This window comes from Pleurodeles waltl, chromosome 1_2 (assembly GCF_031143425.1).
Source record: "Pleurodeles waltl isolate 20211129_DDA chromosome 1_2, aPleWal1.hap1.20221129, whole genome shotgun sequence".
NCBI lineage: Eukaryota > Metazoa > Chordata > Amphibia > Caudata > Salamandridae > Pleurodeles > Pleurodeles waltl.
In genome coordinates, this window is record NC_090437.1 from 1,283,051,328 (window position 1) to 1,283,066,484 (window position 15,157).

General features: G+C 44.6%; 1 protein-coding gene across 1 annotated transcript; it reads right to left on the bottom strand.

The window, feature by feature from the left end:
- Positions 1-8,791: 8,791 nt before the first annotated feature.
- Positions 8,792-9,322, bottom strand: LOC138256922 (RNA-binding protein 25-like). The gene has a single exon (XM_069205877.1). The coding sequence runs from the start codon at positions 9,320-9,322 to the stop codon at positions 8,792-8,794; it is 531 nt and encodes a 176-aa protein (XP_069061978.1).
- Between the last annotated feature and the right edge of the window lie 5,835 nt (positions 9,323-15,157).

Consider the following 15,157-nt stretch of genomic DNA (forward strand, 5'->3'; position numbering starts at 1 on the left):
TAGAAGTAAACGATGCAGTGGAGTCCTGATAGAATCCTGCACATCGAATCTGGGGACCCACTCGCAAGGGAGTCCCTAAATAGTCCTAAAATGGTTTGGTCACCAAGCAAGGTGACCACTTAACAGGAGGGTCTCTGACGTCATGTGCCTGACCTGGCCACTCAGATGCTCCCAGGGGCCTCTGCACATCTTGGTTTCAATATGCAGAATAGAGTATCCACCTGGAGGGGCTCTGGGCACCACCCCAGGGGTGGTGACAGAGTGGTCACTCCCATTTCCCTTGTCCAGTTTCACACCGGAGCAGGGACCAGGGGTCCCTGGACTGGTGCAAACTGGTTTATATAAGGGGGGCATCAAATGTGCCCTTCAAAGAAAACCGGTGGCTTGGAGAGGCTACCCCTCCCAAGCCTTGTACACCTATTTCCAAGACAGAGGGTGTTGCCTCCCTGTCCCACAGGAAATCTTTTGTTCTGCCTTCCTCTGCCTGAGCTGGTCAAGCAGCAGGAGTGTAGAAACAGGTCTGAGGGGTTGCAGCAGCGTGGGCTGCCCGTAAAGCACCAGAAGACTGGTAGTGACCTGTGTCCAGTACACAGATAAAATGACTTTCCCGCACTTACGAAGTCCAGTGCAATGGAGCTGGAGTTTGTAGGGGCACCTCTGCTCATGCAGGGGTGCCCTCACACATGGACGTCCTCACACACAGGGACATGCACCCTGCCGTCTGGGCTAGGAGGGCCTACCTTAGGGGTGACTTAGATACCTGGTGCAGTGACCTGTGGTGAAAGTATGCATGCACCTTTTCTCGCAGGCTGCAAAGGCAGGCCTGCAGACGCATTTTGCATGGGCTGCCATTGGTGGCACAATACATGCTGCAGCCCGCGGTGTACCCCTGGTGTCCCAATGCCCTGGGTACCGAAGTATCATATACTAGGGACTTATAAGGGGACACCAATATGCCAATTGTGGAGTGGTTAAAGTTCCTAGGCAACCACATTTGGAGGGAGAGCGCACAATCACTGGGGCCCTGGTTAGCAGCATCCCAGTAAAAACAGTCTAAGCACACGGATATCAGGCAAAAGATGGGGGTAACCATGCCAAAAAGAGTGACTTTCCTACACTGTCTACTTGTACTCCTTGTTAAAATCAGACCAATCCCATGCCCCAATCCTCCTGACCTTGAGCCTTAAAAGCAGTGATTGGATCCATGACTGGGTTTGTGCCCCAGTGTGGTTGCCTCCCTGTGTACGTTGCATCGACCCTTCATGGGTTTACTAATCTTCATAACTATTCAGAGAGCTATTCCCTACCCTGTACCCTGAGCTGCTTTGCACTTCCCCTGTTGTATTTATTCTGAGGTGCATGTATGTGCCTGGTTCAGAAAACCTTTTCAATAGAGCAGGAACATTTTTTGCAACCGCTCTTCCAGGATTAGGCCAACTCCAAAATGTCACCATCAGAAATGTTCCACAGTCCTTGGTTTTTGTGGCTAGTGGCATAATCATTGAGAAAGGAGAGGCTACCAGCCCATCAGCCACACCCTGTGCAAAGATCTTCCAAGAAACTGGCACCCTAGTGACAGATCCGAAATGCCACCCATACCTGGTCTGGATCACCTCCTAGTGTAAGGCATTCTGGGACCCAGGCCATCCTGAAGGAAACCAGAGAGACACTGCATCCTCCGATAACTGGCTTCTATGATGAACACGACCTATAGAAATATGCACTTTGTACAGTGAACTGTGGAACTTGAGGGCAATTAGGAAAGTCTCGTAACAGGTGTTGCTATTGTCCTGTGAACCAAATGAGCCATGTATTACTGTGAACTCCCCAGCAGTGGTTCCTCCATTGGGGCAGAGGAGCATTGCCCCCCCCCGCTTAGCAGAAAGCCTCAATCAGCTTTTTTTAAAGCACAGCACTGCACCACTTGGGGTATCTCGGAGCTTAGAATGCAAAGTTTCCATTGAACAGCCAGGTATTAAGTTTCTTTCAGAAGTCTGACAGAGAGGGTCCTGTTTGGAGGTGGCGGGGCAGGTCTTCTACATCACCACCAAGACATGAAGCAGAGCAGGCCCTGCTGTAGCTATGATGAATGTTGGGAGTGTGCGCGAGGGCAAGAGGAAAAGCACAGGTGCCTTGAGGGTAGATGGAAGTTCAATGTTTGATGTTAGACATTCCTTGACTGTGTAGAGCTTTGTAGACGTGCTTGAGGGTGCTGAACTGGTATCTCTTCTGGATGGGGAGCCAGTGAAGGTTTGAGGTGGGGTTGATGTAGGTCCATTTGGGGAGGTCCCGGAGGGGTTTGGCTGCCACATTCTGTATGGTCTGCTGTCCGAGGAACTGGGAGGAGATGCCTGCATAAAAAATAAAATGGTTAAAAAAAAAAACATTTTATTTTTTTACTCTCTGCCAGCCGAATAGTGTGTGAGGGTGGGGCAGACAGTGGGTCATTGTTGCTGATTGGCAGCAGTGACGAGCAGCCATTTCTGTTTCAAGTGTGCATGTCGGTTTGGCCGGCTATCTTGTGACAGTCCGCCTGAGATGCGCAATTCAAACCTCTCCAACCCAGCTGCCAGACAGCCGGGTGGAAAGCAGACACAGGCCTCCAGTGCGTTTAAGAGGGCTGATCCAGGCCACTCCGGCCAATCCAGAGGCTTTACTCATGCTGCATAACAGCAGCATCTGAATTGGATAAGGCACTTGGCAGTGGGACCTCATGTTCAGAGGAGTTAGGAGCCGGACTGGATAAGACAGAGGACATGTTGCAGGCTAAGTGTCAAACATATGGTGTTAAAAAAAAAAGGAGAGCGAGATCAGTCAAGTCTTACTAGCGGAAGGTGGTCTGGGTATCACAATTCTGCGGTCTCAAATATCCTTCACAAGAAATACATTGACCAAGCAGTGCTACTCTTATAGTGAAAAGACAAGTCTATTGAAAATTAGCAATAATATGGCCAGTAACATTGGGAACAAACTCTTTCAAAACATCCCAGGTGATGGAAGATCACGTACTTCGTGACCACTCAAGTGCTAAGGCAGTCCTACTCAAGTGCAGCCTCTCCTGACTTTTACATGCAGCCCCACTGGTTAACAGCAGCACAGGGCTGCTGTTTATTCAACTCAGCACTAACATTCCAAAAAATGCTAAAACAAGCAAGCATTGACTTTAAAGGAAGGATGTGTTTATGTGGTCATGCACCTTTAACATCAGGAACACCTTTTCTAAAGACCTATTGCAGCAGGTGTAAAATAGAACGTTTTCAATAAAATGTGTATTTCATTAATATAGAGATATTTCACCTTAGTACATCAGATTATATTGGTGCATTGAGAAGCATTTTCTTAAGTGATAGTTTCAAACAAATTCAGAAACATTCATTTTTCCTCCGACCTTGAAAACAATTCCAATAGTGAACTAAGACAACACAAAAGGATGATGGGTTTAAATCTATCATTCTTTTGCTTCACCATGCCACCCCAGTTTGGATCCAGCCATGTGCAAATCAGCCTTGACCCTTTTCCTAATGGGAACAGTCCAGCCCGAATTGACAAGCCAGGTCCTCCCTGGACTGGAAACAAGGATCCTGGGACCGGTTTCAGGGTATCATCCTTCATCAGCCAGGCTAGCTTGAATCTAGTGGCACAGTTAGCAAGGGCCCCACATCTGTGCATTACCCTTCCAACTTACGGCACCTTTAGAAACACAAAGATGGACAGAGTGCTGAACAACACAAACACTCACCCCCAGTCACAGATCTGGGTTTAATCCATCGTTCTTTTGCTCACCATGCCACCCCAGTGAACTAAGAGGCAGGCCAGTTACGTGCAGTCTGAGCTGCCTGGGTTCCTATTATACATAAGCAGTTTATTAAATCAAAAACAGGAGAGGGTTTGTATCACGCAAATCCTGAAGTCATGTATTCTGGAGGATTGAATATGCAACAATGAAGAAAAAGGAGGGAACGTGAAATAAAACAATTGTTTAGATCACACAATTTGGTTAAGTGGGGAAACCGGGATTAATCCCAGGTTTTATAGTTTCACATTGTGGAGTTCAGCCACTAGATGTATATACTTTGCTTCCACCCTACTGCCATCCCCACAGTACTCCTCACCCCCCGCACCCAAAACCAGGCCACCAAAACTACATATACAGATCTCACATTCAACTTATTCAGTTAAAAGATAAAAATCATTTGCATCCATGCAGAAATGGTTGAAAGGCAGAGGCTGTGATAGGTTAAACAAGCATTTGCAATGCCATGGGTCTCGCTTTTGCTTGAGCTCGAGCAATTAGCGTTGTAAACTCCTAACTGACTTTTCTTACCCCATAAATTGAAAATAAAACAGTTGCACATAACTGACTGGACTTTTCTTGCCATTTAAACTGAAAAGTCAAAGTTCCACATAAGCGAGCTGACGGGCGCCATCAGCACAAAGCAGACAAAGGGAAAAGCGTTCACTCATAATTAAACCTATCGGCAAAAGTGCAATTGTCTACGTAACCAGCAAAAGTGCAATTAACTATGTAACAGGGTTGATGTCATGCAAAGCGCTCTACTTCTGCCCAGTGAGATCGTGCTGAGGAAAAAAAGAGAAAAAGTAGTCCAGAAACCGTGCGGAAAAGCCTTGTATGTTTTCAGTACTTGGTTGCTGCGCTCGAGGAGGGCTAAACACCGGAAAAAGCAGGACGTATGCATGCCTTCCAATAATGAAAGCAAGCCCACAAACCAATGAAAGACTGACGTGACATGGGTGTGGTTTGAAGCCCAAAGAGAGATTACAACACGGGACGGAGAGCTTTGCGCTCGCCCCTAAAAATTGTAGCCTAAAGCACGAAAGATCGGTCAGCAGACTGAAATATACAGTAAAGACAACACGGCTCAGGAAAGAGCCCTGCGGCCACCTGCACATTAAAAAGAGAAGAAACCAGGCCGGCTGCAGAACTGTGCGCCATGTAGTGTTTCTTGAAGCAGCAACTATACACAAGGTATTCGCAACAACCTCTAGTGCAAATGCCGTGCACACATCAGCACTGGTTTAACTGGTGATCTGCAAAAATACGAGTAGATGTCGTTTTTTGTTAGAAAATAGATACCGTGTAACAGAGTAAGAGTTCTCAACAGTAGATTGTAGGCGTGACAGTGCTGTGGTATGTGGCCAGGCGCTAGAGTCCTGGAAAGGCTTGTGTGGCCATCACTTATCTCAATTACGTCACTTGGCCCCTAAATAAACAAATCACCCATGATTCGGTGTCTTTTATAACTTGATTTGAGGGTTACCTGTCTGAAGTACTTAAACTAGCTTAAAATAAAACTAGAAATGTGAAGAATTACGTTTACATCAAATTCTGAAGTGCAAGGAGATAACAAAACATGCTACCAGTTCAATCATATTCAGATGTAATATTCTTTGTCAATCGAATACAATAAGGAAGGAAAGGCTGGTGCATTGGACATACTGATCAATTACGCTGACATACACCCTATTCGGGCCAGGTTCTCAGATGACATTGTAGGACCAGGTCTATTGAAGATAACACAGTCACTGCAGTGACAGCGGAGGAGAGCGAAGAACACAAGATTTGCAGTTTCTTCCCATGCGGGTGATGTAAAGCTTGTCAATACAGTTCCAAAGTTGCAGATTATGAAGTTCTGAATAGAAAAGACATATACAAAACCTTAACCAACATCTGACCTGTAAATCTGACCTTGCAATTTATATGATAACATGTCATTGTGCTAAATGGTTCCAAAGAAAAAGCATCTTGGAGCATTTAAGGGCCACAACGAATAAGGACCAGAAATAGCCGTCTGCAAGACATTTTGAGGCACATCTAAATTTGCATTGAACAAAACCAAGTTTTTGCCACAGAAATGCCTATGAATGTAAGGCAAGGTGATAGGGAGACCGTCCGCAAACTGAAGTCATGTTACATAATCGATCTGGAAACTTGTGAACCCAATGGATTAAATGTTGGTGAGTATTTGTTTGTACATTTAGACACAGGTTGAAGACATCTGCCATGCCTTTTAATTATCTGATTCTTCAAGATGTTATAACTCACAGCGTTGTGGGGCGGCTAATGTTGGCTTCAATGCTTTTTTAATGTTTTATTTCCCAGTTGCGTATGTGTTCAGCAATTAATTTGCTCTTTCTCTTTTGCTATTTTCTCTTTCATTCTATGGACACTTTGCGATATGGATGAACCTACAGGATAACTAACTAGTTAGTGAGACTGATCACTAAAATAAAAGGAATGATGAGAACATATATAACTGCAAATTATACCCACTGGGGCTTACCTATTGCATGTTTCTTTTAATATTACATGCCCACACTTAAAAAAAAAAAAAAAAAAAAATATGGATGATCTGAGAATCTCACCCTTTGGGTTATGTAAGTTTGTATTTAGTGATATATTTTGAAAACTCCCTACATTAATTGTGTACTAGATCCTCGAGTGGGTTAAAATATATGACAGACAATGAACAGTACTAAACAAAAATGAACCCATTGATTAAAAAAGGAACTCATGGGAACATCGCCATTATCATGCAATTACTATCATAGTATTTAACCGAGGATCAATTACAGTGCATTGACCAAATGTTTTCAGGCACTGTGGAACATTGATTATTTTTTAAAGTTTTAATTTAGGGCCTTTAATTCTTTGTGAAATTAGTCCTCTCTCACTTATTTTTTTTACTTGTATATACAAGTCCTTGTTAAAGTGGAACCTTCCTCGCATGTAGGTTAAAGACAGATTAAGAGTTACTCAATGACAGGAAGGTCTAGATGTTCGAGTGTGTGAATATATGCAAGTTCTTGCACCATTGTCACTCGGGCAATAATACTTAAAGCTAGTATCTGGAAAGTCCTGTTGGCTAGTCTTGCCAATATCTTGACATACGGGTAAGAGTCAGCCATCTTAGAAGGAGGTTATCCGAGTAACTCAAAGTTCCAGCAGAGAGCAGCACTCAAAGTGAACAAACTGTCAAAAATCATGTACAGCATCTGCCAGGTGTCTTGTTAAAGGAGACTCCTGCTTAGGAAGTGGTGACATGGGGTGCTGGCAGGCACGAGGATACTGTTCCTTGTGACTTTTTAGGGATAAGTGCACTGCATAGGTTTCCAACATGCACAATGTGACTTGTGACTTTCATCCGATGGTACTTTATATAAGGCAGTAAAATGTCTCAGCAGGCCTTTTTTGAACTGCACGCAAGCACAATCTGATGATTTTTTTAACTCACATAGTATGTAATATTCCCATGAGTTCTATGGGTTGTATGTTTATTATGCGAGAGAGTATCCTGCATGAAAATCGAGACTTTCACTAAGCTTTTTTTTTTTTTGAGATGCCAGTTTTCACTATCTACTGGCATTGCTTTACTCGTGACTAAGCAGTCAGTCGAGAAGTAAACCTATCAGATCTGTGCTCTCACACAGAAAGTCTTGCTAGATACCTAGACCTGTCCAGTTTCATAATGTTGCGGGGTATGAATAATCAGGGAATTACACAAAGTTGGATGAATATAATAAAGAAGCATTGGTAAAGGCAAGAAGTCTAGCATTGGTTCCTAGCATTTTAGTTTTGCCATTTTTTGGGATGTCTTTTTTTAATGAAGACTCTTAAGCTCACTGGGCCAGTAGTCTCTGGAACTAAGGGGAACTGTTTATACTGAAGTGCATACTTTGCAAGAGGAGGTGGCTTTCACTCACAGCAAAGTAAGTGCTGGTCCATTGCTCCATGCTGTAGTGGCGGCTGTGAATGACAGACCAACTGATGAAGAGGGCTAGTTGGAAGCCCCTGTAAGTATGTGAGATATATGTAAGATATATGTGTATATATCCTACTGGTAGTAGCCAGTAGGTAGTTATATTTAAGACCTAGTTTCCATAGGAAAAGTATTTATTGCCTATGACGTTGGCACCATTTGCCGAATCTTCACAAAAGTTTCAAAACTAGTTTGCCACTCACTTCTGCTGCTGTTTGGACAGCGAAAACAGGAAGGGTCCCAAAATGTATTTTCCCCATGCAATTTGCCATAGGGATTTTGAAGACAACTACAGCCAAAACCACTGGACAGAAATGCACCAAATTTGGCAGAAAGCTAGCTGTTGGTCCAGAAAGAGTGCTTTTTGTGATTTGGTGAAAATCAGTTCAGGAGTTATTGAAGGAAAAATAACTACAGATCTATAGGGACAGGGATTCACTTGTGGGGGATCCGCAGGGAAACCAAGGCCCTGATTGGCTGGCTGCAACCAGAGAGGAAGGTTGCAGCCACCATTTTGTTTCTCGCATCAGCCTAGGGGGTGGAGACAAACAAACTGACATATGGGGTCAGGATACAGGTATTGTGACCGCATAGGATGGCAGAAGGGGTCTCTGAGGGCCCCCTTTATGGGGGGGATGGAAGGGGGAGGCGCAAGGGGGATTGGTTGGGCGCATGTCAGGCCCTAAGATCAACCCTCTAGTTGCTGTGTACAGTAAATTTATGAACAGTGATTATATATTACTTTAAGTTAAACGTATTTTTTTTTTTTTAACTGAAATTTACTAAAAAACGAAGGTTGCAGGGACGTTATAGCTGGGCTCATGTTTTACCCCAAAACAACAATAGAAATTCAGCTCTTATACTTATCTGAATAAGCTAAGTCTAACTAACTACAACTTGTGCCATTATGTAACTTTAGGCCATGAGTTATAATTAACATAAGTATAAATATAACTGCTGCATTATGGTTGTGTGGGTAAAACGTGAACCTTACTATAATGTCCTAGTAACCTTTAGTTTATCTCTCCACATCTCTCCCCTCCTCTCTCCATCTCCCCATAGCTCTCCTCTCTCCATCGCTCTCCTCTCTCCATAGCTCTCTCTCCATAGCTCTCTCTCCATAGCTCTCTCTCCATAGCTCTCTCTCCATAGCTCTCTCTCCATAGCTCTCTCTCCATAGCTCTCTCTCCATAGCTCTCTCTCCATCTCTCTCTCCATCTCTCTCCTCTCTCCATCTCTCTCCTCTCTCCATCTCTCCCCTCATCTCTCTCCTCTCTCCATCTCTCTCCTCTCTCCATCTCTCCCCTCATCTCTCTCCTCTCTCCATCTCTCTCCTCATCTCTCTCCATAGCTCTCCTCTCATCTCTCTCCATAGCTCTCCTCTCTCCAGCTCTCTCCTCATCTCTCTCCATAGCTCTCCTCTCTCCTTCTCTCTCCTCATCTCTCTCCATAGCTCTCCTCTCTCCATCTCTCTCCATAGCTCTCCTCTCTCCATCTCTCTCCATAGCTCTCCTCTCTCCATCTCTCTCCATAGCTCTCCTCATCTCTCTCCATAGCTCTCCTCATCTCTCTCCATAGCTCTCCTCATCTCTCTCCATAGCTCCCCTCTCTCCATAGCTCCCCTCTCTCCATAGCTCCCCTCTCCCCATAGCTCCCCTCTCCCCATAGCTCCCCTCTCCCCATAGCTCCCCTCTCCCCATAGCTCCCCTCTCCCCATAGCTCCCCTCTCCCCATAGCTCTCCTCTCTCCTCAATATATATATCACCAAAACAGACCCCGACTTATTGAGGCTCGATTGCGGCGGTCTTGATATGGGATCAGGGAATCCCATTGATATATTATCAAATTTTCTCACCCACTAGGACAGAAAATCAAGACACAAGACGGACAGTTTCAAAATATATTGGAAAAAGCAAAATGGTCCTCCTCCCAGGATCATTTTGCTTTTTCCAATATATTTTGAAACTGTCCGTCTTGTGTCTTGATTTTCTGTCCTAGTGGGTGAGAAAATGTGATAATATATTATATCTCTCTCTCTCTAGATATATTTAGATATATCTAGATATATATATTTTTTTTTCCAATCACCCAGCAGTAGGTAGTTATAGTTAGTACCACATTTCCATACAAAAGACAGTTTTTGGTTTCCTTATAACTTTGGTGCCATTTGACGAATCTTCACAAAACGTTCCAAAAAAAAGGTGTCATCCACATCAGCTTCGTCCTGGAAAGTTTTAGGGTGATCCATTAAGAGGTACCTGAATGTTATCGGTTCCCATCGGAAGACTGCACCAATTGTGACATGGGGAGCTCAGAAGCTGCTAAGAAATAATGTCTAGGCATTGGACTTGTCCCAGTTGACCCATCGGCCTTTGTGGTGCCCGAACTCCACCAGCGCTGCAACTGCCCCATCAATGTCAGTGAGGTCTTCCTCCACATAGAAGAGGTCCTCTGCATACAGGGATACAAAGAGGTAAGCCATCTTTCTCTAAGTCCCAGTAATGCTGTCCAGTGCGATGTGTTCGAGCAAAGGGTTCTACTGCCAACACAAACCATAAAAGCAAGAGGACATCCTTGTCTGGTGCCCTTCTCGATGTCATATGCTACGGAGTTTGTCATACCAGTTTTCACTCAAGTCAATACGTGTGTGTACAGAAGGCATGTCTAGTGCAGGATCCTGCTTTCAAATCCCATACTTGCCGATACAGCATACAGGTGATCCCAATGCTGGGAATCGAAAGCCTTCTCTATATCTACTGCTATGGCCAGGACCTTCAGATAGTCTCTTGGGCAAAGTACATGACTTGCACCAATTGCCTTATACTGCATGCTGTGCTTCAAGTACAGATAAATCCAGGTTAGTCTTTGTGTATTAGGCCTTGTAAATGAAAACTTAAACAGTTCACCGGGATTTTCCTCAGTATCTTATAGTGTAGGTTTATTATGGATAACGGTGTGCAAGAAGCAACCAATTCTCCAGGTTGATGTTTAAGAAGTGGTACCATTAACGTATCTTGGAGTGTCGGCAGAAGAGACCTAGCATCTCCAGCTGGATTGAACAGTTTGGTCAGTGCAGGGGTAAGAGAGTCCAGGAATTTCACACAGAATTCTATGGCAACCCATCAATGCCCAGGGGGTCTTCCCACAAGCCAGCGCCTTAATAGCACCTGTATTTCCTGTATGGTAATCTCACTCCCCCAGCAAGGTCGCAACCGCAGGTGAAAGCCTGCACACTTTGGCCACACAGATATAGTGATGTATAAGTTGGGTGTGAGCCTCTTCTTGTCGGGCATACCGATGGGAATAATACACTGTGAAGGTCTATCACAGATTGCATGTATACCACCCCGCTACCAGCCATTTGCAACTGGAGGATTAGAAATGGATGTCTGTCTGGGTTGGCTAGCAAGACCATGAGTCACCCTATCTGGTCTTGCTCGTTGTCTGACCTAGTAGCACAGGTCCTGTAATCAAATATCTGGAGGCGCGCAAGTAAATTCATCAGGATCTCACACTGTTCACATACGGTCCAGAGAGGCCAGGCCTCCCACAAGGGGGAATTCCATCACCGCCAGGAGATCATCCTGTATAATCTCCCTGTGGAGTGGAGCAAGGATCCCAACCGTGTTGGTTATGCAGTGTACCCCCAAAGAATTTGAAGCCCTCCCACTCCTCAAGCAGGGAGGAGGTAGTCATACCTCATTGTCTTAAATAATTACAAATGCGGTCTCCCAGTCCTTCGCAAATGCAGGCTCGTCAAGGGCTAAAGAAATCACCCATAAGAAAGAGATAGGAGGCCGGGTGCCGCTAAAGGCTATTGTTAGTAATAATGGGTTGTGATCCGAATGGGTTCTGGTGAGATATTCAGCTCGGGAGACCCGAGTATGCAACTCGGCTGTACACGAACGCATCAAGGCAGACAGATAGGCCATGAAGGCCAGAGCAATAGGAATAGGCCTTTCCCTGTGGGTGATGGTCACACCATGTATTCATCAGGCCCCAGTCAGTTATCCAGGTGAGGAGGAGCTTATGAGTTGGGGGAGGTCAATTCATTTGGGTGGGGGAAAGGGAATGTGGACTATGAAGGAAGTGTTGTGACGATTCATCCTGCTCGGTCTATATCCTGGCGTTAGGTCTATATTTAGGTTATTTGTAGCCTGGCCCCTTGTATGACACTCCTGACCCAGGTTCTCCTGACACAAATAACCCCACCCAATGGGATGAGCTACAGGAGTCTCACCACAGTCTGCCTGGCACTGGGCTGCCTGCCAGGCAAAAACCGGTGCAATGCTAAGTGGATTGCAGGACTGCTTCCATCTCTCCTGCAGGCCATGCTGGGTCAACAAGGGGGACTGCTGGAGAAGGCTCTGGCACAGCGCGGCACACCATGTACAGCACGTTCCTGGCTACACCCATAGAGGAAGCGTGAGAACATTTTTACTCTGTTATTGGACCACATGTAAATTAATTCCCATTCTTTTTTGTAAATACCTGGAACGCACCGGTGATTGAACTTACTCCAAAGTCTAATGTGATTTAGGAGTATCTAGTTTCCTAAACCTACATCAGCCTCTGAGAGAAAGCCTCCACTGCCAGCCAAAAAAAGAGGTCCTTGCCATTTCTGTAGTAGTCAGTCTGGGCTCCTGGGTGTGCTGGCAGATTACAGGCAGCTTGGTATAAAGAATGGTAACTTGCAGCAGTAACAGAGCACTGAGATGGGTCTCTTCAGTCAGTACTCTAAAAGTACGGCCTTGTGGAGGTTTACAGTGCTCCCTTAACCCCGTGAGCTGCCTGCAGCCACTAGTTCTCCCTCCTTTGAGGGTTCATGACCACCTAGGAAAACCTCTTAGCTTGACCACCTCTGGGATTAACTGGTGTTCAGGGAGGGTGGGGGACATGAAAGCCCCCGACATTACCCCAAACCTCCCGTTCTTTAGTCAGGGTGGACATTTCATTCAGCAAGACCCTCTCCATTGAGTCTGTTGTATTTTTAGACAGACATTTGCTCAATTAGTTTACTGATCAGGTCTTTCGGTGCCTAGATTAAGCCTCTGTGCTCTCCCGTTTGAAAAGTTTGCCTCTTGAACGCCTGTACCTTTAGTATCCAAATCCAGTTTAGGCCCAGGAGGAACAAATCATGCCTGATTTCTACAATATCCAAACGTAAAACATTTAGACAAAGTGGTTTTAAATGAAGAAAATTCACCCTAGAAATCCGTCATAGATTCACCTTACTAGGCCTGCGTTTGGCACTCCTCATGTATACAGGGGGCTTGAAAGAAGTGGAGTACTGCAGCATAGAATCAAAAAATGTGCAGAGAACTGGCGTCAGATTACAGGCAGGCATCAATAGGTAACCTGGCACAAGGGATGTTTCACGTTCGTGGGCAGCCAATGAAATGTATGAAGGTTGGGTGGAGGGGGGGGGTCCTTGTTTATTTGGTGCGTTTCATTATACTGATAAAGAAGCTACAGGATAGCATATAGCCCAAAATAATTTACAATATTGGTTTAGGCTAAATCAATTAGCAGTGAGGTTCGTGTGTTTCTACTTTTGTATATGGTTAACAGATTTGCGGCCATCCAGGCGGGCACTTTCCCATAAGACCATCCTGAACATTAACATACTTTATGTAGATTCAAGCTAGTACGTTAATTGGCAAATCATCTTTGGCAGCAGAAACGGATGTCGGCCCATCAGGTACTGATCTCTGCCATGGAGTTAGTGCTCATAACTCAGGCAGTGCTCACCCCACTGGTTCATCTCACCAACGTGTGATGAACCAACAGGCTGCTAGAAGGATAAAAAGTTAAGACATAGCACCCCTTCTTGAAACTGTCTCAATATTCATTTCCATTATTTAATAATTGTAAGTTGTCCCAATCTTGTGGCTACGAAGAAGGGCCCAGTCTTATGACTTTGCTGTTTGTGGTTTAACTTATTGCAGGCAGCTCTCTAGACAGCCTTTGTGTAGTGATGCCCATCACTGCAGTGTAGTCAGTGGCCTGGAGCACACAATAGTGGCACAAAAAGGTGAGCTTTCTGCAGTTATCCGTCAGACAAATGAAAGTGTGCCCAAGGAAGACAAGGCGGAGCCTTTCCAAAAGAGTCCCCTTCAACCAGTACAATCTGCAGTACCACCCCTCACCTCTGTCTACAGAAAGGGCAGTGCTCACAGAGTGTGCACTTCTTGGCAAAGCATGTTGCAGAAGTTAACAGTAGTGAATGCCCTGTCTCGTTTTAAGTTGATAGATTTCAGAACTCATTACTAGAAGCAGTCAAGCAGATGTCGCCATTCCCTGCGAGCGTATGGAAGCTTAAAAGTCTCATTGTCCTGGTGTTAATGATTTCTGCACTTGTGTATGGAACTAAGTGAGCAAATTAAGTCCCATGGTAGACATATCAGGCCTCCATGCCAGAAGTTGGAAAGGAGGGTCTCTTTCAAACAGCCAGCATCTTTGCTAGTCTATGAGCGTGGCAGGCCCATTAAGGACTTTAGAGGAAAAAAGGCCCTTTGTCAGAGTCACCAGATCCTTGGGGTCTGTGCACATTCCCAACACGTCCACCACAAGACAGCTCCAATACTCTGATTAGAATGTCACAGAGCCTAAGAGAGTCCAAGTGGGGAAAAGGGGATTAGGTAGGGAACAGCTGGGAAGGAGACCTGTAGGAAGCAAAAAGGTTAGAACACACAATATCAAGATTATATCATACTAATCATTACTAGGCTATGACTCTAAGCATTGTCATACTGGAAACATGAATAACTTAAGCTTGGACTTCAATAACAAGGCCTCAAAAATGTTTGAATACCTGTGAGGGAATCAAGAAAGATAAATACAACATTCTAATAAACCACTCAATGAAATGTTCCACAAGAATTAGAAACATCAGAATTTTCTAGAATTACGCTTTCAAATTCAAGCATAGACTTTGGCATGAGGACAAGGAAATAATCTGAATGATTTCTATAACATCATATCAATTGCACTTGAGACTTGTTATGCACATACAATATAACATCTGGAATTTTAAAACACTTTAGTTTTCTAAAAAATGCAGGAACATGAATTGCGCACATTGCAGATTTCCACAAAGGTTTGTAACTGCCATGAAATGATTGTGTACAAGGAGAAACATGAATTAGACATGAGAAATGAATCGTGCGTCTTGTTGATTCAAAGACCAGCAAGTAAATGCCATGAAGTGGTAGCGCACAATGAACTTTGTGATTTTAACACAAGAAATTAATCATGTGTCTTGCCGATTCGATGGCCACCATGTGAATGCCAAGAAATGGTAGCCACATGGAATATCATGAATTAAACACAAGGACTGAATCGCACGTCTTGCCGATTTGAACACCACCATGTGAATG

Bases quoted from the DNA above. Each gene is read 5' to 3' on its own strand.
- LOC138256922 (XM_069205877.1), bottom strand. From the start codon at position 9,322: ATGAGGAGAGCTATGGAGAGAGATGGAGAGAGGAGAGCTATGGAGAGA.